The sequence below is a fragment of the Stegodyphus dumicola genome, chromosome 9, assembly GCF_044657685.1.
Source record: "Stegodyphus dumicola isolate Sdum_Otavi_A_Nest chromosome 9, ASM4465768v1".
Taxonomy (NCBI): Eukaryota; Metazoa; Arthropoda; class Arachnida; order Araneae; family Eresidae; genus Stegodyphus; species Stegodyphus dumicola.
In genome coordinates, this window is record NC_140776.1 from 49,218,493 (window position 1) to 49,244,582 (window position 26,090).

A 26,090-nucleotide genomic window follows, 5' to 3' on the forward strand; every position below is an offset into this window, starting at 1 on the left:
AACAGCATATCGGGAGAATTTCCGATAGACAGTGTTGCGCGCTGGAGATAAAAATATTTTATTCCGTGTCATGTGTTGCCACTGCTTGCTTTGAAATCGTTGAGTTTCTTGATAAAAAATTAGTTAAAGTTTAAAAAATATGAAATAGATTATAAAACAAATTCGGAATTTGTTAAGGTGCCCATATTCGGGTGGGCATTTATTTATTTATTTATTTATTTATTTATTTTTTTTGCTTGCTCGCTTATATGTGTGTGAGAAAATGAAAGTGAATGAGAATGGGTGAGATGCATTTCCTTATGAGAAAAACGAATTTCGCGGTCAACGATTAAATTTCGTAAATTATTTCGAATGTGTATGTCAAAAGGTTTTCGGAATTTTTTGTTGTGTAATATTGTGCATATATACGTATTCCTAATATATTTCAAAATGGATTTTTAACCGTTTTATTACATTTAAAGGGAATAATTTTAAGATTAAAATATTTAGGTAATATCCTAGTGTACAACAAGGCCTTGGCACGACTTTGAAAATTATCGCCAACATAAAAATGAGTCCTTTACTGCTCATCATGATGTCGCCAAATCCTGTGTTCACCGTATACTAAGATTAGGCCAATATTTAAAAAAAAAAAAAAAAAAAAAAAATGTTTTTTAATCTGAAGACTTTTAGATTTTATATTACGCCCAAAGGGGACGTTATTTTTAACGTTTTGAGTGTTACCTTTATTTATTAAATATCATATTCTTCGCACTTAAACCATAAAGTTCAATTCAACAGCAATATCACAAAATAATTTTTAAAAAACATATCTTTATAATTTCGGATGCACAGTCTCGTGCGCTGGAGGTAAAAATGTTTTTTGATGTCTCTAGGTACTCTAGGTGATTTTTCGTAGTGCGAGAAACATACATACAGTCAGGCAGATTCTTCGTTATTTAATTTCTTTAAATACAACGCAGGGCTAGCTGTAATATTTGGTGGCAACAATTTAAAAAGTGAAACCCCGTTTATAGCAAGGAGGTTAGAATAGTCTAACCTCCTTAATTTATAGTGAACCAACACAAAATGTCAAAACGAAATTAATAGCCCATCTGGACAAATTGCCCCTTTGGGCTAAAATTATCTTTTTCTTATTGCAGCTTTATCATAATGTAAATTTACTTAACATTATTTAATTTGTCTACTACTTTTTTCCCTTTCAGATATTGAGCTTTATGTATGGATGGCTCACATTCTATCATCAGGGTAATTCTGTGTTTTATTATATCGTACAATTTTCGTATTCATCCAGAAAATATTCAGACTAGGATCAATTAATTTCGCTCTTTCGTTACAGGACATGAAGTGGCAAAGGATTTTAAATCTTTCATGACAGATCTCCAGAAACGATTGCAAAAAGTAAGTAGTTTCAAAATACTGGATTTCCCTTTGATTAACTAGTAGTTCCTCACGGTCTGGAGGAAACGGCGTTCGCCAAAATCCTCATCTCCTTTCTTCTTGCTTAAAAGCAAGATTGCTAAAGTGCTAAACTAGAAGGTTTAATATATTTTTCTCTGTAACAAAGCGCTCAAGAGTGGTAAAATCCTAGTATTCGGTACGGTCTTCTGGCGCGATTTTGATTATTATCGCCAACACCAAAATGACGCTTAAAGACAGAGCCTATTATCTTCAGGGGGCTTTGGTTTGAACCCACCCGATATATCACAACCGCCCAAATCTTGTGTGTACGGTATGCTAGGATCAGACCCACGAGAGTTATTTGCTTTAAGAGAAGAAATGCCATTATGAGAGATTTCTGATGGAAAGCCAGCTGATATGGTGTTAAATAAAAGGAAAAGCATACAAATCTCATGAAACCAGCCCTAGCCACCATAAAATTCTAAAGAGATCTGTAAAATAATTTAATTTTTATTAAATATATGTATACTGTTTTGCTAAATAATTTCGAGCTAATTTAATTCTTTAAATTCTACAATCAGATAATGATAGGTTACCTTTCTTTCTTTTCCTAAATTATAAAAATGTATGAGAATCCAAAGAGAAGCATAGGAAAAATTTTTACCCAATACCGGGTATGAAGTTATTCTCCGTTTGAATGTATCGTTCAGATATGAAATGGTACAAAAATGTTTTAAAAAATATTTGCAGCAATTATCTGTATATTTACAGCAATCTATTTTGGTAAATATAAATGTAACTCTCTTTTATTTGGGAAATCTTTTAATTGATTTAAAACGACAAAAAAAAAAAAGAAGGAAAAAGAAATAAAAACAGAAATGCGCCATAGTGCAATAGTAGTGTTTTGCTTTTGTGGGTAAAAAAAATATTTTGTTAAAAAAAAAGTTTCATGCCATAATTAGGAAATTCATTATTCACTGAAGTGATAAACACTTAATTTTTATAATAAAATGAATATTTGCATGTTTCCCTTTTCCCTGAAATAGGTAATTCGTTGATCACTTGTGAAAAATCTAATTTTGCTTTTACTTCTTGGAGAGTGGGAAGTGTTATTTTTCCGATGTATTTTCTCCTATATTAAGAAAAGTACTACATTTTCTCTGAAATCAGTATATGAAAATTCTTATGCAAAGGTCATATATGCATATGAATTATGACTTCTATTCAATAATTTTCATATACTCTGTAGGTTTCTGCACAATAAATTGCATATGTTGCATTGATTTGGCATAGCCATGCTTTTGAGATAAAATTTGATTTTTCAGATTTTCTTTGGCTTCTGACTATGATTTCGTTGTGAAGAAAAATTCCCTGATGTTGTTCGTGCTTTTTTGTAATGCTGTGTTTTTAATTATGAATATTTTCCTTTGAAAAACTGTATTATTTTTATGATGCTGTTATTACTTAGTAGTATTACATTTATAGCATGCGAACTAAATAACAGCATATTTTATGCATAGTTATTCCATCATTTTTTATTTCATACCCAGCACTTAAAGATATGATAACTAGTTTATACTAAAAAGATTAAAATTTTCATTCTTACAGACGAGAGAAAATTTCACTGCTACTCAAGCTGAGGCAGAACAGTTAATGAAAAGACTTTTAGAAGTAAGGCATATTTTTACCCAACTTATAAAAACTATCATGCATTTATGCCAAAGTAATTTCTATAAGCTGTTTTATGTGCAGTATGAAAGAGCATGATTGAACTAGAGCACCATTATCATTTGCAAATGAGGGAAAAAAATGGTTCAATTTCAAAGCTGTTTTTAATTATTATTATTATCATTTATGAAATGAAAGCTAAAAATAAATAATAGTGATAAAATTAAAAGTATAATTCAGTATTTTGACACAATTCAGAAATTACTTTTAAGAGAGCAATATCATTCTCAAAAATAATTAAAAAAGAATGTTTTATGTATATCTATGTTGATTTAATAATGCTTTTGCTCTTATATGATTCTAGATGCAATGTTATGGAAATACATTGTTTAAATTTTTTATCATACCAGTTATAAGAATTTAGATTAAATTTTAACTGTAAATAATGTATTTCAAGTCAAACATTTTTTAAACATCCCTTTTGTAATAACAAATCTTACTAATAGGTGTTGTATTTTCCATTCTAACTAAAATTCTGCATGTTAATAAATGTCAAATGCTGGTTAAATTTAGGGAGAAGTTAGCTTAATATAAATGTTGCACATAGGCAGTATCAATTGAATTTTAAATTTATTTGAAGAAACTATGTGTATAAACTTATAAAGGCGAAACTATGAAGGTTTGCAATAAATAGTGATGATCTGAGATTCATATGTTTTTAAGTTAATTGTACAGTAATATTACATTTTATTCATCCTTAATTTAATAAATAATTTAATTTAATGTCATTACTCTATTTTTATCATTCTGTCAGTTATGTGCATTTATAGATTTTTTTCTTATTATTTACGGCTCATTTTTTTCACACTGCATAATTTAAGTTTAATTAAAATTCAATAAAGGCAATTCTAAATCCATTTTCATTTCTTGTTTGCAGAAACCTTTGGATTCTGGCTCTTTAAACAAAATGTTCACCAGGCAAGGATATTTATACTTGATGGAAAAGAGTAAGTACAGGTAAAATTATTTAATAGTTGCACTACTAGTTGAAATGTGATGAATACAAAAACAATGGGAATTCTTCTGCCAGTTTTCCCATGTGATTATTGTTGTGACCTTATATATGCTGGTATTTTATATGATTTTATTCTTATATAGATGACAATGTCAAATACCATTCCTTTTTTATGTTTCAATGAAGAAATCTGTAAAAATTTGGTTCCTTTTCTGAGAGAATAAATTATTAGAACTAGCAGATGTATATTACATTACTTTACATTTAAAAAATATATATTATGGGCAATATTAATAAGAGAGTATGTGCTATGACAGAATGCTTAAACTGAGGGGTAAATATTAATTTTTCACTTTGACTGGGGGTTCACTTCATACTCTACACAGAACAGTTATTCTCATAATCATTTCTTTATTTGACCTGTAGAAAAATTTGCTGCTGTGGAAGATATACTCAAAACATAAATTTCACAATCTACAAGAATTTCAATTTATAAAATGCATGCAATTTATAAAATGTATATGTTGTTGCAATTCTGATAATTAATTGCAAACATTGTAAAGAAGGGTAAAGAACTGTAACTCCAGATATCACTCCTTAGTTGTTCTAATAAAGTAATTTGATTGTAAAAGGAATATAAATACAAGATTATTCTTAATCTTAAAGCTGTGTGTTAGAGTCAATATGCAAGGGTTTAATTTCTAAAATTAGAAGTGGTGGAGTCCAATGGAAGCTTGTCAGGGAAAAAGAACAAAAATAAGTTCATATAAGTATTAATAAAATAATAAAATGAATACTATAATAATTAATTAAGCTTATAATTAAATAAAATATAAGGAGATAAATAAAAATTTTATATATTGTTAAGTTAATGGTAAATAGTTAAATAATTAAATAAAGTGCTCGATTTTGTCATCTTTGGAACTCCATTCAGAATTACAGTTTCATTCAAAAACTAAGAAATAGCTGAACTGGGCTCCAGCTAAATTTAAGCCCTGAATATGCAGTGAATGTCCATATTTTTCCCAGCACATCAGTAAAAAACGTTATAATGGTAAAATATCACTAATGAAGTTAGAGAGAATTCCATAAAGAGTAACAAAGTATAAGATGTGTAGGTATGAAAACAAAAAATGCAGCATTTTCTGTCCATGACTTCCTACCAATATAATTAAAGCTGTTAAAGAGAATATCGCTGGAGTAAACATTTTGTCTTGATCTGAGGGTTAGCTGAGAGCAGAGTAACAGGTAATAATTTTCGTTCACTGTATTTGGTTATGTTATTTCAGAAAGTCTGAAGGTTCTTGTTTCCATACAAAGGTATTGGCATTGAAATGAAAAATTTACCTGCACTCATGAATTCATTGCATTTCCTGGAAAATAAGCTTTTTACATGTATGTGGGGCTTTTCATAAAAAATCTCAACTTCCATCCAAGAATTTATTCCCCAGACAAAGTGAGGCATGCATTCAAAAGTTAGAATCAATTTTTAATTTTATTTTATTACTGAAAGAAAATTTTCTTCTGAAACTGTGGTTCAGTTTCATATAAAAAGGAAACACTGAAGCAGTCTTATTTAAGCCTCAAATATGCTCCAGCTAGAATCATGATTTATCTCAAAAATTAAGATGCACCCGAGCCAAGCTTTCATAGGCTCAATGCAGTTTAAACTCGATCAGTACATTAAAGGATTGATAATCAATAAAATAGCCTAATTATGTAATAGTAGTAATAATATTAACCAAAAATTTAAATTTAATAAGAGCCTTATGATCTCTTAATGTGCCATAGTGTAATATATTTTTATTAAGATATTTTTTATGTTGAAACAAATAAGTAAAATTTCAATTAAGCATTTAATAAGCTATTTTTGATAATTAAATATTTAGTTTTCATTTTTAAACCCTATGTGATTAAGAATCAAACTTTAATTTTTAACTTAAATTTTATGTAAAAAATTATAATTAGAATAATTGAAAAGACATTGCTCATACATCTCATAAGTCAGTAAGATCTAGTCAAAGCAATAAATTAGCAAATACTTAACACTGTGGTTTATATGTTTGTAAGATAAAGCAATGGAGTAACTAACTTTTGGCACCTGGGGCTATCCCTGATTTTGCCTCCTGGGGTGATCCCTAAATTTGTTGCCTCTTTTTTTTTTTTTTTTTTTTTTTTTTTTTTTTTTTTTTTTTTAATTATTATTATTACAGTGTTACACACAATGGTATTTGTCAAAGGGAGTGATATCCTATGGAGGACTTTTAAGGGAAACTGCCTTGTATCCATATTACACATGAACCACAAAAGCACCCACGAAGCCAGCCTACTCATCAGGATTTAAATCCTGGACCGAAGTATTAGTGTCTAGTTACTTTATTGCTTGGCAGCTGGTGGGTCTGCTACACTCTTGATATACAAATAAATAACTAAAAATATTTCAAAATAGTATATAGCGAAATAAATTTAAATTCTGCATTTACTTTTGAAGAAAAATTTTAATTTCAACATTTCATGAAGAAAAATTTTAATTTCAACATTTCAAAATTATTTTATTACTTTGCTTTTTTGTTGTTGTTATTGTTTGTGTGTGGGATTTTTTTTTTTTGGGGGGGGAGGGTTGCTCTCAAAATCCTTCATGACATTGAAGAGATCTGTATGATTGCTTCCATTTCTGTAATATATAGACAGTATCGAAACATTTCTTAAATGCACAATAAACATTTATAATTCTAAAATACTTTCTAAATGATTTTTACTTAGAAAACTCTTCTCACAACCAGCAACATTTGCAACAACTGTGATGAAAATTTGCAATAGAATTACAATATTTGGAACTCTGTTCTGGAGATTGTATTTTAGAATAAACTATAAAAATTCAAAAGTTCCACCACCTTCTGCATTTCTGTTTAATTTTTTCTAGCAATAACAAAAATAAAAGCCCTGAAATACTTCTCTCTTAACAAGGAATTTTCGATTATTAATGTCACTGATAATATTTAAAATTCATCATAATTTTGTAGTTATTTATAATTTTCATTCAAAAGTTTCAATGAAATAGAAAAGGTATAGTAAGGGTTTGTAGCTGTTGAAATTTGGTGGTGATTTTTTTAATACTTTATCTCGAGCAAAAGCGATTTTTTTCCCTCAAATTAGTTCTGTATGCAATTCAGAATCTCATTATTCTTTACATGCCCCAACAATCCATGTGAAGAAAAACTTACCTAAAAATGTGCTGAAACCTTCCCCCAAAGGCTGTAGCTATGCTACTGATGTAAAGTACTCCAGACTTTTTGTATAATTCCCTGTTAATTACTTTTTCAGAGTGTAATTATGTTTAAATAGCATCAGATATTAGCCTTTTAGTACAATATTTTATGAAAGAAATTATTATTAATGTTATTAATATTTGTAGATGTATATAAGAATTGCAAGTTTTAGAGGTTTGTTGCCTAATAGGCTGCCAAATTTGTTTTTAGATGTGAATTAGATTTTGTATTATAGTAGTTGATGATAAATTATTACATTAGCAATGCTGTTTTATGGTATGAATAATTTTTAATATTTTTATTAGCATATTTACAGATAATTTTTTTAACATCTCTGTTAATTTTATAAAAGCAAGTTGAAATTATATTGTAAATTTTTGTAGGAATTTTATTATTGAAAGGGAACATTTAATTGGAATTTATTAACACCTTTCAATTATCAGCTTTTTTAAATATATTTAAATGTTGTTATATAAAATCTAATTTGAATATTTCTGTTATATGTATGCATTAACCAATATTTTATTTCTTTCCACATAATCTTAATGCTTGCATGACTTATTGTTCAGGACATACATTCTGCAATTATTTTTTCAGAGGCTTTAGGCACAACATGGGCCAAACATTTTTGCCAGTATCAGAAAGAAAATCACAAGTTCACTATGATACCATATTCGCAAACAACGGGCAAAATAGTAAGTAAAACTGTTCTTTTTCTGTGTTCATTGATCATTACTTCAAAATAATCCAGTAAGGTTATTTATTATAAGGTTGAAGAATATATATTTTTTTTTTGTGTCAATAATATTATTTGTAATTTTATTTGTAATGATAGTGCTTAAAAAATTGAAGAGATCCATTAGAATTTTTTTAATAATGCTAAAATTCCAATTTTAATGTTTACATTATTTAATCATGTTATTATAATGTAATCATGTAAACAAGTCATCCAAAATTTTTAAAAGTTATTTTAAACAATTTTAATTTGATTGAATACTCTTTTTATACATATTTATAATAGCTTTATTAATTCTTAGTATTTTTTGTTAATCTTAGCTGCTACTGAATTATATCAAGCAAATTTGAATTCATGATAGATCCATGAAAATGTATATGAAAATGTCTCATTTTAATTAATTTTGCTCTTGTACTAACTTACAGCTTATTTTATAACAGAAAATGAAAATGCACCAATTTTTTTCATTGCTGAATATAAAAAGTCAATTGAATATTGATATTATTGGCTCTCATTATCGAGTGAAAATTTACAAAAATATATGTATTATGGTTAATACAACTGTTGAATTAGAATTTAGATAGCCTAAATTAAAAGCAATTGAACAACATGTTAAAACGATGGGATATGGATAGTTCAAAAATAGAAAAAAGAATCAAATGCTGAATTAGTTTAAATTGAATGAACTGATTGAGCAAAGTATAACTTGCTACAACTCTGTATTTCTTTTTCATATAGAATTCAAATTGCATTTCAGTATTATGGTTTTGTTTAGCATTGAAAAGCAGTTTTGAGATCCTAAGATTATTTAAAAAAAAAAAAAAAAAAAAAAAAGGAAAAGAGGGATGCAAGCTTTTGCTAGAGATTGCTTTTAGTTGGTTTTGGTGACTGCTAAATTTATACAAATTAAGTTATTTATGTTGCAATTAGATATTTAAGAGCACTTGTTTGCTCTTGACTATCAAGTTTCATTAATTTTTTTAAAAGAGCCTAAAATATATTTAGATAATATTAAATTACTTTTGGAAATTAGTGTCAAATGCAGTGTATTTTATATAATGTACCTAAAACATTTAAGAGAATTAATCGAGTAACATTTGACTATTTTTAGACTTACTTTTAGATTTTTATTATTATTATTTTAAACATAGTCTATTGAGTATTTGAATTATTTTCATAGTACTCTTCTACTTTTTACTTATATATGTGCTGCTCTCTTCAGCAACTCTTATATGAAGCAGGTGAGGACATCTTAGGTTTATTCAATATTTTTTGTATATAAATTGAAACCATGTTGTTGCAGTTCTGTCACTAGGCAGCATTTAATGCCCATGATGGTATTTTAAAAAGAAATTTCATTGTATTAGTAGTAATTAATGTTACCTGAGTCCTGATGTGTGTTTAAGTGCTATTCACTTCATGGCTATTGTTGTATTATGTTTGAATAGCTTTCAGAAGCTAAAATATATCTATATAAATTATCTTCTTTTTATATTGTTTATTTAATCATTTTAAATGAGGTGATTTATTTTATTTATTTTGCAGGCTGCTCCAGAAACATACATTTTGAAAGAATGCATTAGGTAAAAATTATCTTGTAATGCATGAATTATTGAAGTATTCAGTTCATCAACATTAAAATTATTTTGAGTGTACAAAATATATTCAAACATTTCATTCAGCCCTGAATCAAATAAAAAATAAATCATAATTAATTTACAAAATATCTTAATCTTTTTTAAATTATATAATATATTGCACTTTTCACTGTGTTTTGATGTTATCATTTAATTTCACAGTAATTTGTATAGTTATAACAGTAGAGCTTAGTTAAGTATGTAATTTCAAAAAATTAGTTCTCCTTAATTAATTTTATCATATTAATGTATTTTTTTTAATTATTTAGAATGGTTGGTATCAAAAGTTACTTTAAAATAACATGTTTCAAACTGATAATTTTACTGAACTGATTTTTAAAATGGCATACTGAATCCTTAATTAGGATATTCTTTATCCCTTCATTAAATTAGATCAGTAATGGATACAATTTAAAGATGTAACAATAATGTGAATACAATGATAATACTTACATGTACTGTATAGAGCATTTTCTATGTAGCATTTTTTAAACTTACAAAACTCTGCTGTATCTAGAGTAATTTTTCGCACTGTATTTATTTATAGTTGTGTTAAGCATTGTGTTCAGTGCATTGACTCAATTAGATTTCATGCTGACTTTTCACACAGTAGATGTTATTGAATATAGCAGTTTCATTTTCGTTTGCTAAACTGACTTCTTTATATTAAATGTATTGTATGAAATGTATAATATTTATTATTATTATATGAAGAGTGTTATATAAAATTGTATTCAAAATTTTGGAATTTTATCTTTCTCCTCACCCCCCCCCCTTTTTGTATTATAGGCGAATGTCAGATTCTATAGACAAGAGATTTTGCTTTGACATAATAGTTGAAGATAAACCTGGTGTCTTAACTTTTCAAGCCCTCTCAGAAGAAGATAGAAGGTTATGGTTGGATGCCATGGATGGAAAAGAACCAGTATGTACTTAACATCATTTAATTTATTCATTCATATAATTATAATCATGTTCTATTTGTAGAAAATAGGAATTTGTTTTGTATTTGAATAGCAGAGAAATTTGTAACTGTTTTGTTTAATATATGATGTACTAGGATTTGTGTTGAAGCTTTACTGCCATATCTGGCTCTTCGTTTATTTTGTGATTGATAATTTGTCTGCTAACAGGATAATTGCTTATATTGTTTATTTTTCTTCTCTTAATTGATAATTTTATCATTAAATGAAGCAGAACATATACTATTATATATGGTACACTTACTTAAATTAATTTTGCATTTCTCCCTTGATTTATAATTTTACAATTTAATGGCTGGCATACACATACTGCACATACTTTCTTTTGGAAAATAAACACATGTGCATCAAAATACATTATATATGATATTTATTTAAACACTAATCTTTCAGAACAATTAATAAAAACTATAAATATTTCGTTATTTCCTAAACTAGGATATAACAGTTGAAAGAGTTGCATTTAGCAATATCTTTTCTAGCATCTTTTCAGTCTATATTACTAATCCATGCTTCTTTTTGTTAGTAATTTGACACATAATTAAAATTATGTCATTTCCTATTCATTCATCATGCATTTTATTTCTTAAATTATATTTATTGTATATAATGAAGGTATTTGGATTGTATTAAAATGTTAATTTTCTAAATACACGCTAGTAATTCCATGCACAATGCTGGGTTTTCCTGTAATGTGATGATTCACGATGTGGAACTATTGATTCATTAGTGGTGAATTGTAAAGGATTGTTTATATTTCCTGACCCCCATTTTATTTAAGGGAACTTATTTTTCAAGTAACAATTTAGGAACAGACTTTAACATTTGCACTGCAATTCCTTTCTTGTTAATAGATAAGACACTTTATAATAGTTACTGTTCAGCTTGGTTTATTTGTGCTTATAGAATGCTGAATTGTCATTATTTTAAAATATATGTGAATATTTTATATATAATTATGAACATTATAAATTTTACAAACAAAGATGAAACTGAAAATGAACCTGTATTTCTTATATGAGTTGTTTTTGTTTTCAGGCATATAGTCATATAAATAAGCAACCAAAACAAGAAGAATGTAAGTCAAGTTTTATATTTTGCAGTTGTAAATAGTTCTGTGTAACTTCTAGAGGTATATGTTAAATGTTTTCTTTTCCATAGATTATCTTGATGAGATTGGATTTGCTTTCGTGCAACAATGTATAGATGCTATAGAAGCAAGGGGTTTGGATGACGAAGGGTTGTACAGATTAGTAGGTGTGAGCTCAAAAGTTAATAAGTTAACCCAAATGGCATTAGGTAAGTTAATTTTTTAAGTATAATACAATTATTTATCTCTTTATGTATGAATTATATTTTTTAAAGCTGTGCTTATTAAGTAATTAATATCTTTTATTACACATGTTGCACCTCATTCTCAAATTTGCGCTGGCTTGTAATTTTTTTGAATTTGTTAAGTTAGTAAAAGTGTATTACAAATCAAAAAAGTTACTAATTAAATATGAAGATAAAGTAAATCTAGCATATTTAAGAATTTGTGTTTTATATTTACAACAACATATTGATATGTATATATTCTAATATTCATTATTGTTTTATTAGATTGGAGATATTTATTCTTTATAGCTGTATTGCATAATGTCAAATGAACTGTTTCACAAGAAAAAAAACAATTTTTCGCTTGTGTTTTAGGTTGTATATCAACTGGCATTTCTTTCATCTTTATTTCAGGAAGGAAAGCTTATTGTTAGTAAACACTCTGGCATCATATCATTTTGTTTTAAATTCATATTAAAAACAATTTCTATAAAAACAATAAACAACAATTTTTATTGCACTCAATAATGCAGGCAATAATTCAGAGCAAAACTTAGAATTTGGGACTTCCTTTTGGGGAAGGAGGGATTTTCTTGCATTGCTTTAAGCATGGCTGATAATTTTGGAGGGTCAGGATGCTGTATTTTTATTTTACATTAACATTATGAATATGAGAAATACTAATACAATGTATATATGAACTTCAATTTCTCATTCTACATTTATGTATCATTGTTATATGATGTTATACTAGATTGAGTTTAAATTGTTGTCATGCAGTTTTTTTTAGCACCAGAGTTGCTATTAGACTCAAACCTCACCTTTTTTTATCTGTATCACTTTTCAAATGTTGTTGCCATGTGTTATTTTTAAAAAAATATAGTGAATATAAAATGACACTTCAAAATAAAGAATGTTGCTACATTCAAAATAGAGGATGTTGCTACCAAATGTTATCTCTATGTAATAGTTTTAATGAAATTATAAAGTGAGTATAAAAAAAAGTATAGTGACACAAATATATTGCCATCATATGTTATCATTATGCATTATTTTTATTGAAGTAATACAGCAAATATAAATAAAGTATTGTAAAAAAAAAAGAAAAAAAAAAAAGTAACACTTTATCTGGAATTCTAAAGATATCCAATAAAGATTATTTGTAACTTCCACATGCCCGTTTATTGTTGTTTGAGAAGCTTAAAATATTTAATTTCTCTTTTAAATTTAATCTGCCTGTAACTGATTAACAAAGTAAATAGTTTAACACATTCACGCCGGGGCCAATTTACGGCGATCGAATTGTTGCTGCGTTTCATGTGGCGGTGCTTGATTATTACCTGCTCAGACCTGTGCATGAGTTGTATGTTTGCTAATAGTTATTAATTATAACTGTTATTAAAAAAGTTTTTATAATAAATAAACATTAATCCCTCATTATTTTAATTTTCAGCGTCTAATAACACAATCAAATGTGTACTATCGATTGCATGCACCACTCGATAAGACAGACTAGTGCAGGCCATCGGTGGTACATGCCGCTTAAGGAGACAGACTAGTGCAGGCCACCGGTGGCCCGCGCCAGCGTGAACGTGTTAGAAGAAAAACACATAGTTATTTCTTTTATCAAGTACCACCTAGACCCGTGAAATTATACTATCTGGATTTATTAAAAGTATTATATAATAATTTTTATATTAACTATTTTAGGTGGCTGGCCTCAACAGCCTCTAGTTATTTGAAAAATGAAACAGATAACAAAAATGATTCAAAGCAAAGTTCGAGATTAATAGCCCTTCTCTACTAAAAAATGTATGGCAGCACTTAATACTATTTCTGGAATTCTAGAGATATACTATTTTTTAAAAAATTTAGATTTTGTAGGGTGTAAAGTGCAGAGAAAGTTCAATAATAAAGTTTAAAAAAATGTTGTATCAGCAGGAACTTGTCTGAAAGCAGATAGATAAACTGTGAGCTGAACAATATAGAGCATTAAAAGTCTTAACAAACCTTCTGGGGCAATATTTAAAATCTGAATTCTTTCAGTTTTTGCTTGTTTGTTTGTATTTTTGTTTTTGGGCGTGTATGTCATAATTATGTGATATAAATATTCAACATGAATTTTTAAATTGTGCTGTCATTCTGAACAGTGAAACTTGTAGATACAGGAGGGCTCAAGATAAGCCAAACCCAAAGCAAGTGAAGAACACATGAGCATGTCTGGTATGGTTTATCTTTATAAGTCTATATGAGAAAGATAAACCATACCAGACATGAGAGACTTCACTTGCTTTGGATTCAGTTCATCTTGGGACACCTGATATATGTTAAATTATATAATACATATTTTTTCTACCTCTTCGCAGATCGAAGAAAAAATGAAAAAATTAATTTAGAAGATGCTGATGAATGGGAAATTAAAACTATAACCAGTGCTTTAAAAACCTATTTTAGGTATGTCAGTATGTTTATGTTTTCAAATTCTATTTTATTAACTTCTATCTCTTGTTTATTTTATTCAGTTTTAATTTATTTCTTTAAATATTTTAGAAACCTTCCAGAACCATTAATGACATTCCGGTTACACAGTGCCTTCATAGCAGCAGCAAGTAAGTTTATAGCCCCCTTTTCTTGATTCTAGTTAATTTTATTCTGTTCACAGGACAAGCTTAACATAACATGCATTTGATATCAAAGTTATTTATATTATAATCTGCTTTAAAATAGGATTTAATTGCATTTCTGAGAAGATATTTGAGTTACAAAATATTTTAAAGTACACTCAGTACTTAAATTCTTTTGAAATTGTTGGAGTATATTTAAATATTTTAGTGGAAATTATGAGCAATTAAAAAATTCATTATAAGATATAAAAACAATGTAGGCTCATGTTATTACACTAAATTTACTAATATAAATGAAAATGAAAGCATATTAATATTTTATGTTAAAGAGTTCATACATATTTTTAGATGATGTTCATATTCTCTCTGCAATGGGTTATGGTTTTCAATATATATATATATATATATATATTTGTTTGAGTGATTCAGAGCATGATGATGACTGCTGTTGTCATATATTTAGTTTAATATATGTAATGTCTTATTATACAGTTATTTCCTATTATTGAAAAGAAAAGTGTTAATTTTATAAATTTCACTTGATCAGTTTGAATTTTTTTTCTCAGAATTAGATAATATGGATGAAAGGATATCAGAAATCCAGTCGCTTGCCCATCGACTTCCCAAGCCAAATTTTAGTATGTTAGAAATACTTGTTGCTCACCTATGCAAGTAAGTGCTTGATGAAAGTGAATTTTTTCTCACTTTTTTCCAGATTGCTTGCTTAAAAATAGTTATTAAGTACTTAATATGCAATTTTTTATGTATTACAGACGTTAATCAATTCTAAAATTATCCGTCACCATTTTGCAATAAAAACATTAATTTAATGTTGATGTAAGAAATAATTTGAGAATAGGAAACTTATTAAAAATAAACATTGATATTCAGTACATATGATTGCCCAGATTTACTGTGTTAGTCTTATAGGGAAATTATTTTTTTAACATGAAAAGTGCTTTCTTAACTCAGAAAATAGGCTAAAGAAAGAATCTTTTAGTTTCAAAAATGAGTTAGATCAATGTAGGAATTGCTAAATTAGTTCAGAAACATTAGTTTAGTAGCTGTGATGAAGATACCAAGATCCCAAGCTGATATTAATAAGTGCAAATATTAATTCTTTGTTTGAATTAAAACTATTTAGTTTAGAGATGTAGGATGGATTAAAAGTTTAGCATTTGATTACAAAGTCTTGCAGCTATATAATTTTGTAAAAGACATCTGAATAATACTTGCATTGTGTCTTTCAGTGTTTTTCATGTTTTATTATACAGTTTTACTGTTTTCTCTTATGACTTAAAAACAGTAATCTCAGTGTACAGAAGGAACACATTTTATGTTATGTTATAGAAATTTATGTATATAATGATGCTTATTAAAAAGTGAACAAGGTGATATTGTTATGCTTTACAAATTTTATATTTTTAATTTTTAGAGTTGCAAAACATTCTGACAAAAATCTCATGACAGTTTCAAACTTGGGTGTGTGTTTTGGTCCTACACTTTTGCGTCCGGAAGAGGAAACTGTTGCGGCTATTATGGATATCAAATTTGGAAATATAGTATTAGAAATTTTAATAGAACAATATGAAAAGGTATTTTTATTATGTAATAATAAAAGGTTTTAATTTCTGTTGCAAATGTAATTCAATTAATTTAATGCCTTTCACATTTTATTTCTAAAGAATAATTTTATCATTGGTGATAAAGTAACTTTTTAATGTATATCTTCGGCATGTAAAAACATATAACATAAATAATGTATATTTTTTCACTCTGTCGTCATGATTTTAAACACTATGTGAGAGATTAGTTCTTGTTTAAATATATAAATAAGAAATAGAATTGAGATTCACTGTTGATATGGTTTATTTTAATTTTATAGTTTATTTAAATGATAAATGGTGTTTTAATATTGTTTGGCATGCTTAATAATGGATTTTAGAGTAGGAAATATTTTCAGTATAGAATTTGTATATTTAATTGCTGTAGTTTTCTGGCAAAAATTAAATTTTAAAGTAAAACACCATCCCCAAAAATAGAACATTTACAACTAAATTAAAAGCCATGAAAAATACTCATTTATATGCAGTGCATGTATTCAGGAAGTAAAATCTGCTCAAACAACAATAAAAGGGGGGGAATATTCATTAAAAACCCTTACTTAAATCTTTTTGGTAGTCCAAAACTGTTAGAAGATTTTAAGCTGGATTAAATAAGTGAAACTCGACAAGTTATCTTCCCTGAACATTTACAGAAAAAGAAAAGTTTAATACTGTGTGTGATAAAGCTATATCAGTTTGCCAAAATAAAAAGAGAGAAAAATGCAAAATTATGTTATAATAAATTAAATATTATTTTAATCTGTCTATGAGGCATTTTATGGTGACTTTATTATCTCTCACAGAGAAGCAGATAGCCACTCATGATTATTTTACCCATATTTTTTAGCCTTTTAAAATAAAATCTCAGCTGTGAAAATTGCAGTGTTGGAATTCATGTTTGAAAGGAAAGGATCACAGATCCACTATTTAACTGTGTTGGGATCAAGATAGAAATCTTTAAAACAATTCCCTTGAAATTTTGAGTGTTTGTAGTCTTCTCAATTCCATTCAATTTCATTATGTAACATCAGTTAAAACAAAGAGTTCTTAGCTTCTGTATTTAATAGATTTTACTGATTGTTCAGCATTTAATTAATTTTATTTTTTTCCAGATATTTTTGTCTTCATCTATAAATGGTGATACAAAAAAAGAGAATATAAACTCTAAAAATTCTCAGAAATCTACTTCTGTATTACACCATGGCACAATATCAAGTGATAATCACAAAGAGCCAGTCGCACCACAACGAAGATCTAAAAGAGAAACTGTTTATGTTATGGATGCTGGAAGACCACCTGGGCAATCCAACCATTCATCTCGATCATCTCATTCCGGATTCTCTGTTTCTCCTCGAGCAGAAAGTATGTACCTGGACAATTCTACATCTGCTCAGCGTGTTATGGTAGTTCAGCCATCTTATGTTCAACGTCAGTCATACCACTCAATGATGTCATCGTCAGTTCAGGGACATTCTTCAATGACTACGGCATCAACACAAAAATCATATTCTTCATCTTCATCATCACGTACCACACAACAATCATCCAGCAGGTCTCAGCATTCTGTTTCTTCAAATGTCAGTTCTAACCAACAGTCAAGGAATGTTGTTCCCCAAAGAAACAGAGGGAAGCCCTTAGTGGTTTACAACCCATCATGGAATGGTTGGTTTCAATCAGATGGCTTTTTGCACTTTATTGCGAAATGTCTGGAAATATTTTATGTTAAAGTAAAGAGTTTATACGTATTTTTAGATGATGTTCATATTCTCTCTGCAATGGGTTATGGTTTTCAATTTAAAAAAAAATTAACTTGATATAGTTTTTCTTTAATACATATGTTATGTATCAGCAAGTTAAATGTTCAAAAGCTCTGATTTTGTGACATGCACAATACAGCTCAAAATTAGGTTTATTATTTAGTTCTTTTCTTTCTTAATATTTAATTTTTTATAATACATTATAGATAGTGTGGATTTTATTAAAACTCTCTACATTGTATTGTAAACAGTCACTGTGTTAATAAGTAAATATATGCAAATTGCAAATAATTATTAATAGATATTAACAAATTTATGAAGTAGTTGGATATTTATGTAATGAAGATTTCTAGAATGTTGTGCATTGCTAAGTTTATTGAAATTAATGTATTTTAAATATATTTTCATATGTTACTATAAACTGCAAATAAAAGTGATTTGATAAGAAGAGCAGCAATATATGAAAGTGGGAAGGCTGTATAAAGGTAATAAGTTTTTTTTTAATAGCAGGAAAGTTATATGAATATTTCGTCTCAGGTAGTGCTTATATCCTGAAAATTTAAACAAATAATGTAGTCTGATAAATATATATTACAAATGTAAACAACTTAAAAAATAGGCATCTATATATATGCTTTGCTGTGAAGATATTCATTATGTTTTATTTGAAGCTTCCTGATGGCCATATAATCTTTCATACTTTTCGTCAGCTTTTACATTTAAAAAAACCATGTTATTCAGTGTCTTGGCCAGTGAAACTGTAGCAGTTGTATGTATAATGTTTTTTACTATTTTGTACTTTTAGGATAAACTGGTTATTATCATATAGCGTCATCTGTACCATCAGTACCGTAGGGAAAATATAAAACAATTGATGAAGAATAATTTCATGTGCAATACATAACTAATTTTAATGCATATTTTTTAGCATTTTAATGTATTTTTAATGCATACTGCAGGGTATCTTGTAAGTCTGGAATCATAATCTGGGACAACTTTGGATAAAAAAATTATTTTTTGTCTAAATGTCTACTATACATATAAAAATGAAAATGATATTTCCACTCCACATCCAACCCAGATAGTGTAGCAGTTAGCAGATACTTTTTTATCCTGGTCTTTATAGGTTTAAGTTCAAATCCTGTTTAAGACATAGACTTTTGCAAGTGTAATGTCTTTTCAGCATTAGGGTGCTTTAATCTGTTGAACTGAGATTCCTGTTTAAAAATTGATGATAGGGGAAAAGAGATTTGAGATCCCTAGATTCCATCTTCCAGATGCTCTCATTAAGTGGAACTTAAGCTGATATGCTTTTTGTATTTTACCTAAATGAAATAATCCAGTCCATTCCTTTTCTTCACAAGAATACCTTACTACTAAACTCTGTGACACAACAACCCTAGTGTGCTACAGCCTGCAGTACCCTGAAATATGCTTTCTTGACCTTGGGCCCTGGAGTGCGTCAGCATAGCCCTGGGCGCAAATGGTCAGCTTTTCGCAGGACCCCTGGTGTTTAGTCCCCAAGCGAACTTGGTACTTATTTTATCGACCCACTCAAGGGATGAAAGGCTGAGTTAACCTTGCCCAGCCTGGAGATAGAGCCCCGGACCTGTGGACCACTAGCCACTTTGTCACCATGCGATTTTCCTTTGATTACATTCTTTGGCTAGTTTCCATAATGCATTGTCGAAGAACATAGACTGATCAGGCCTATTATTTCAAACTTATGGGTTACTGTGTAGAATATTTTAATGATTATTATGTTTACGTCTCTTTTATTTTAGACCACCATACATCGAGTAGCAGCAGCTCAGAATCCTTAAACTCTCCTCGTTCTTCTGCTAACTCAAGTCATCATATGCTGACACATACATCCCCCTCTTCTTTGAAGTCTAGCTCCTCACATCATCAGCCATTGTCTCATGGATCTCCACCAGTTCGTACCAGTTCTTCCCATCACCAACTGGCTACACATTCTGCCCCAGCGTCAGCATCTCACCACCACCATCCAGCTTCCAACCAATCTATTAAAACTAGTCCATCTCAACATCGAAGGATGGATAAATCTTCTTATAGCCCAGCACATTCACCGAACAGAGCCGGTAGCAGGTCTACTGAAGGACACAGAGGAGCAGGTGTTGCTCCAGTTGGAGTGGGAGCAGAAAAACCCAGACGTAGTAATAGGGCTTTAGATGTTGTTGGACATCAAAGGCATGGTTCTGCTGGTGAGGATATTTCTTTAGGTACTTTTTAAATTAAGATTTACTGCATATAGATTAACACAACGATACTAGCATCAGTCTGGCTTACGTTTTGAAGTAATATTTACCTGTAAATGAATATGGCCTGTATGTATTTCTTAAATGTGGTGAAAATATAATTCATTTCCATATAAGTTATAAAAAAGGGATGTAAAATCTAATTTTATAAATTTCACTTTTTTTAAAGAATGTGTATTTTCATATTGAAAAATATTTCCTTACCTTCCATTATTATCCTTTTCAATGCAGTGTTATATCAATGCTAAGTAACCTAATTGTTTTGCTACTAAACTCTCAATCTTTCTAGCAATTGTAATAACTATTCTAGTTCATTATTTCCTGCATTATTACCATTTCATGCATTCATTCATCTTCACTATTTTTTTTTGCAAAGACTATTTTATTGATAATTAATTTTCTTCATATAATATGTATGCTGCTTCTTTCATGTTTTTGAAAATTTTCAGGTTCAAGAGAATACTTCGTCAGTGGAGTTAGGCAAAATAATGTGTGAGTTGGAAAGTTTTTAAATAATTTATGTTTTATTTTATACTGTATGTTATTTTACTTTTCGTTAAAACTTTAAAAGAGGATATTCATTAATAGATAGAATTATCTAATTTTAAGCTGAAACTGTTGCAAATTCTTTGCACATAAATTTAAAACATTAAAAATAATTTTTTAGCTATCTAGAAACACATAACGTCTTTAAGGATAATGCAAATATATTATATGAATAATATATGTTTTAATGTCTATCAATAAATTATTTTATCCCATTTTCCTGATTTCAAGAAATATCCGGTGTAACTGAAACTTTTTTTTATGTTGCATATTCATTAATTTCACAAATAACAGACTGTATGATAAAATATGGTTTTTATTTGCCATCCATATCTGCTGTCAGTGAAACATTCCTTACTTTTTAACATCTGGTTGAAAGTGTTATTTGCATGACAAATGAAGCAGGAAAAGTAAGACCATTGACATTTTAAGGTCTAAATTTGGCTTAAAGAAGATATATTAGATGTTTGATGGGGAATGGAGTTGTTATTTTTTACTCGCTGATGAATCTTTAATGGTCAAAAGAAACATGTCACATAATTGTGTTAGTCAGTTAAGAGATCTCTCACTAAAACTAGTGATGATCCTCTTCTATAATAGGGAAATGATAGATATGTCTGAATTACTGTTTCTATTTTATGATGTTTAGATATTTTATCTCGGTCTCAAACTCAAATTTCAAATGGGCCAAATGCAGGACTGAAAGTAGTTGACCAGACCATAATAAAAAAAGAAAGAAAAATAATTTTTTTGTTAGCAAAACAAAATTTGTTCACTAAATCAAAAAACATTGTACTACATATAAAAATAATTCAAAGAAAAATTAAAATTTATACTTATTTTCTACCTGAAATCCAAAGGTTGGTATCTGCAAGAAATTTCTAGTTACAATTTGTAATTCAAATGTATTGACAGATAAGTTTTAGAATTTTCATATTGACATTTATTCAAATAATTGAAATATATTAAAGTAACTGCTAAATATTTTTTTATTGTTAACTTAAACTGAAAAGAAATACATGAAAACTTTCTAAGAGAGACAAAACTTGAGAAACAATAGCAACAACCTGTTTGTTCTCTTTCTTTTATTTATTAGATTACTGATCTTTTATTTATTAGATTTGCACCCAAAAATTTTTTTATGTTAATAATTATAACTTCTTTGTTTATTACAACACCTTTCTCTTACAACATTTCATGGTGTTTCGATTGTCATAAAGTTTGTAATCCTGGAGGAAAATTACCAGAAAGTACAGTCAAAAGTCGTTAATCCGGACTGGTCGGGACTTCGGCGATTCCGGATTATCGATTTTTCTGGATTATAGATCTTCAGTTTAAATCTCGTAAGATGGCATGCAGAAATTCTAAAATTAAAAATATAACACCGTAATTTATGAAATAAAGAAAAATTATGATCTAAAGGGTAACAAAATTTACAAAAAAAAGCTTAATATTTATTTGTTTACTTTATTAAACATTTCTATCAATGTAAGTTGTTTAAGTTGCTTCGTTTTATGTGATAATACTTTCTCTTTTATTCTATAAACAGACATAATTTCTTGTTCAGTTACAAAGTTCCGCTGTTCAAGTTCCGTAATTGCTGTGCCTAGAATACCGACTAACTTGTCAATCGAAATTTTTTCGTTTTCACTAACCTCTCTGTCACCTTCTTCATGTCTTTATCTATTTTTTGCAGCAATTCCACTTTTTGTTTGATGGACATCGAAACATACTTTCGTTTTGTAGATCCTTTGGGAGCTCCAGCATCGGAAATTCTATTTGACATAATCGAAAGTTCAAGTTTACTTTTATAAAATTGCTCTTACAGTCTGCAAAAAATAATAAGTGGGATCCAATTCGAAGATTAAGGAACAACGCAATCATTAATGTTAACTGAAATAGATAATTTTAGCTTACACTCTCCGTTATACATTAAACGCGCAGGCGAAAATGTATTCTGCACTTGCACACACGCATATGCGCAGTCGTCAAGGTCTTACTCGCACACGTAAAGCGTCTGTGTGCATGTGCCAACGCTGCGCATGCGCAGAAAGATTTTAGCTTTGAGGTCCAGATTATAGATCATTCCGGATTATGGGTGTCCGAATTAACGACTTTTGACTGTATCTTCATCACAAATTATAGATACCATTGGCAATCTGATTCTTTTGTAGACTTATTAACTTTCAGACTATGGGAAAAAAGTTCTTCGCATGTACTCCGAAACAAAGCATCCATTCTTATTGAAAAAATTTGTAGCTGAGAATATTTATCTTTTGACAAGTAGTAATAAAAGTTAATAAAATTTGTGTCTTCTGATCTTTGAATAAGATTTATATCATAGTGTAAATTAATTAGTCAATTTCCAGGATTTTGAAATCATTACTCGTGTTCATTTTTGATAATGAAAAAAAATGTAACGTTGGATTTCAAACCATTAAAATCTTAAACTTTTCCTTCTAATTCTTGTAATAATAAAACTCAATAATTTACAAGAAATGTATTTGCAGGCCTCCTAAAATTGCTTCATTTGGCCAGCAAAAGCCCTCAGACCACCAATTTGAGACCACTGATCTATCTTTCCAAAAATATTGGAAACAAATTTTTAAAGTATATATTTAGTTAAAGTATTAGTCATTTTTGCTATTGTCACAACCTGTTCTTTTTCTAGAAGAATATAAATGGCATTCAGTGTCATAGCATCCTGTTAGTAACAGATTTGAAACTGGTGAAAGTTGAAATAAAAAATTTTACGAAATCTTTTATTTCAATAGTTGTGCTATTAATAACGAATATTGATGTACATTGGATTTCACTATTGATTTTGGTAGCAGAAGTAATGAATACCGCAGTATATTAGATTTCTGATTCTAGTACAGGAGTAAACTGATTCCTTCAGGTAATTCTTTGCCAAACCTGCCAATCTGTGTCCTGATATATATTGTCAAGATGAACTGCCACCATTTATGGCACAGTTCACTGTACCATATACCAGTGGACGTCCATAATCCGGACCTCAATGCTACAAACTTTCTGTGCATGCCATAATGCCTTTAGGCATGCGCATAATACGCATGCACATAACGCGCATAGTACGTTTACGCATGCGCATTTAATGTATAATGGACAGTATAAGCTAAGCTAAAATTATCTAATTATCTATTTCAGTTAATGTTGCAGATTGTATTGTTCCTTAATCTTTGAATCGGATCCGGCTTATTATTTTTTGCAGACTGTTAAAGCAATTTTATAAAAAGTAAGCTTGAACTTTCGATTATGTCAAAAAGAATTTTCGATTCTGGAGCTGCCAAAGGATCCACAAAGCGAAAGCATGTTTTGATGCCCATCAAACAAAAAGTGGAACTGCTGCAAAAAATGGATAAAGACATATCTTTTGTTTCTCAAACCATTCCAAAATCTGTTTATCAATTTCACGCTGCCCTGCAGAGGGGGTACGTTGCTGCGCGCAATGAACTAGAAATTTATCTGTCAGCACTATCCTAATCTTCAGGGCAGATGTTTTTATTTTATTCGGCTTATAATTCCTTACTAAATGTAGTATTTCATCTCGATGTACTCCGTCTTTCATATGATTTAAATCAAATTCCTCATCATTATAAATATCACGAATACACATAAAATAGTTTTCTGGTTGCAATTTTCTAATTTCGACTATGTGTAATGTATGCTTTACGCATGCGCGTGTTGAAAGAAATGTTTAATAAAGTAAACAAATAAGTATTAAGCTTTTTTTTTTTTCTAAATTTTGATACCCTTTAGATCATAATTGCTCTTTATTTCATAAATAATGGTTTCATATTTTTAATTTTATAATTTCTGCATGGCATCTTACCAGATTTAAATTGATGATCTATAATCCCGAAAAACCCCTAATCCGGAATCGCTGAAGTCTCGACGAGTCCAGATTAAAGATTTTTGACTGTATGTTTTGATAAATATTTAGTAAACAAAATTTTAAACTGATTTAAAATATTTTTTATTTTGTTAATAAAATTTTTCATTTTGTTTAAAAATAACTTCTGGCCCTTCAGCTGTTTTCATATCATGTATTCAACTGGCATGCAGTTTGGGCTTGTGGCCACTGCCATAAAATCGCAACAAAAATCGTTCATTTCTAAAAAGTGTCTCAATACCTTCGATGAGCTTGTATATGTAGAATTTTTGAGATAATCATACTTGAATAGGTCTAAATTGTAGGATATTTATTATATTTAATATCAAATTGGATTTCTCATAATTTTTGTTTGTAGTGATACTGTCATATTTTTCAGTAAGAAGCATTTCTATGTTTTAATATAAATTATAAATATATGTATATATATATTATTCCTCATTAAAATAGTTTTCAAAAAATTTTCTTCATTGCAAAATCGCTTTTTAAATTTAATTTAAGCCTTTGAGAAATTCTATTGCATTTGATTTTTTTTTTTACTTTTAGCTATTATTTTTGGTTTATACATAGAAAATAAAAATTTGATGATGTAATGTAAAAAACTGAAAAGGGGTAATATGCTTATTAGAAGTTTTACATTTTAAATGAATATAGTTTATTAGAAGTTTTTTATTTTAATGAATTTTAAATACATACATAAATTATAAAAATGAATTAAAAAATTAAAACTATTTTTCTTTATAGATAAGATGATAATACAGTCGAAAGTCTTTAATTCGGACTTGTCGGGACTTTGGCGATTCCAGATTATCGGTTTTTCCGGATTATAGATCCCGTAATTTATGAAATAAAGAGCAATTATGATCTAAAGGATATCAAATTTTACCAAAAAAAAAAAAAAAAGCTTAATATTTATTTGTTTACTTTATTAAACATTTTTTTCAATGCACACATGCATTAAGCATACATTATGCATAGTCAAAATTAGAAAATTGCAACCAGAAAACTATTTGATGTGTATTCGTGATATTTATAATGATGAGGAATTTGATTTAAATCATATGAAAAACGGAGTACAACGAGATGAAATACTACATTTAATAAGGAATTATAAGCTGAATAAAATAAAAACATCTGCCCTGAAGAAAAGGATAGTGCTGACAGATCAACTTCCAGTTCATTGTGAGCCATGCCGTCCTACCCCCCTCCCCCCGCAGAGCAGGGTGAAACTCATAAACAGATTTCGGAATGGTTAGAGAAAGAAAGGATATGCCTTTATCCATTTTTTGCAGCAATTCCACTTTTTGTTTGATGGACATCGAAACATGCTTTCGCTTTGTA

General features: G+C 28.7%; 1 protein-coding gene across 3 annotated transcripts in view; it reads left to right on the forward strand.

Annotated features, from left to right (window-relative positions):
* The window catches only part of LOC118187381 (rho GTPase-activating protein 26-like), a 349,938-nt gene that overhangs the window by 300,612 nt on the left and 23,236 nt on the right, over positions 1–26,090 (forward strand). For all 3 annotated transcript variants that reach the window (XM_035357592.2, XM_035357594.2, XM_035357595.2), the window contains 16 exons: positions 1,206–1,248; positions 1,340–1,401; positions 3,010–3,072; positions 4,007–4,076; positions 7,951–8,048; positions 9,635–9,672; positions 10,516–10,651; positions 11,748–11,787; positions 11,871–12,008; positions 14,393–14,480; positions 14,577–14,635; positions 15,217–15,322; positions 16,086–16,245; positions 17,367–17,916; positions 19,796–20,236; positions 20,740–20,782. In XM_035357592.2, coding sequence (XP_035213483.1) covers positions 1,206–1,248; positions 1,340–1,401; positions 3,010–3,072; positions 4,007–4,076; positions 7,951–8,048; positions 9,635–9,672; positions 10,516–10,651; positions 11,748–11,787; positions 11,871–12,008; positions 14,393–14,480; positions 14,577–14,635; positions 15,217–15,322; positions 16,086–16,245; positions 17,367–17,916; positions 19,796–20,236; positions 20,740–20,782 — 2,135 coding nt within the window. The remainder of the gene's footprint in view (positions 1–1,205; positions 1,249–1,339; positions 1,402–3,009; positions 3,073–4,006; positions 4,077–7,950; positions 8,049–9,634; positions 9,673–10,515; positions 10,652–11,747; positions 11,788–11,870; positions 12,009–14,392; positions 14,481–14,576; positions 14,636–15,216; positions 15,323–16,085; positions 16,246–17,366; positions 17,917–19,795; positions 20,237–20,739; positions 20,783–26,090) is intronic.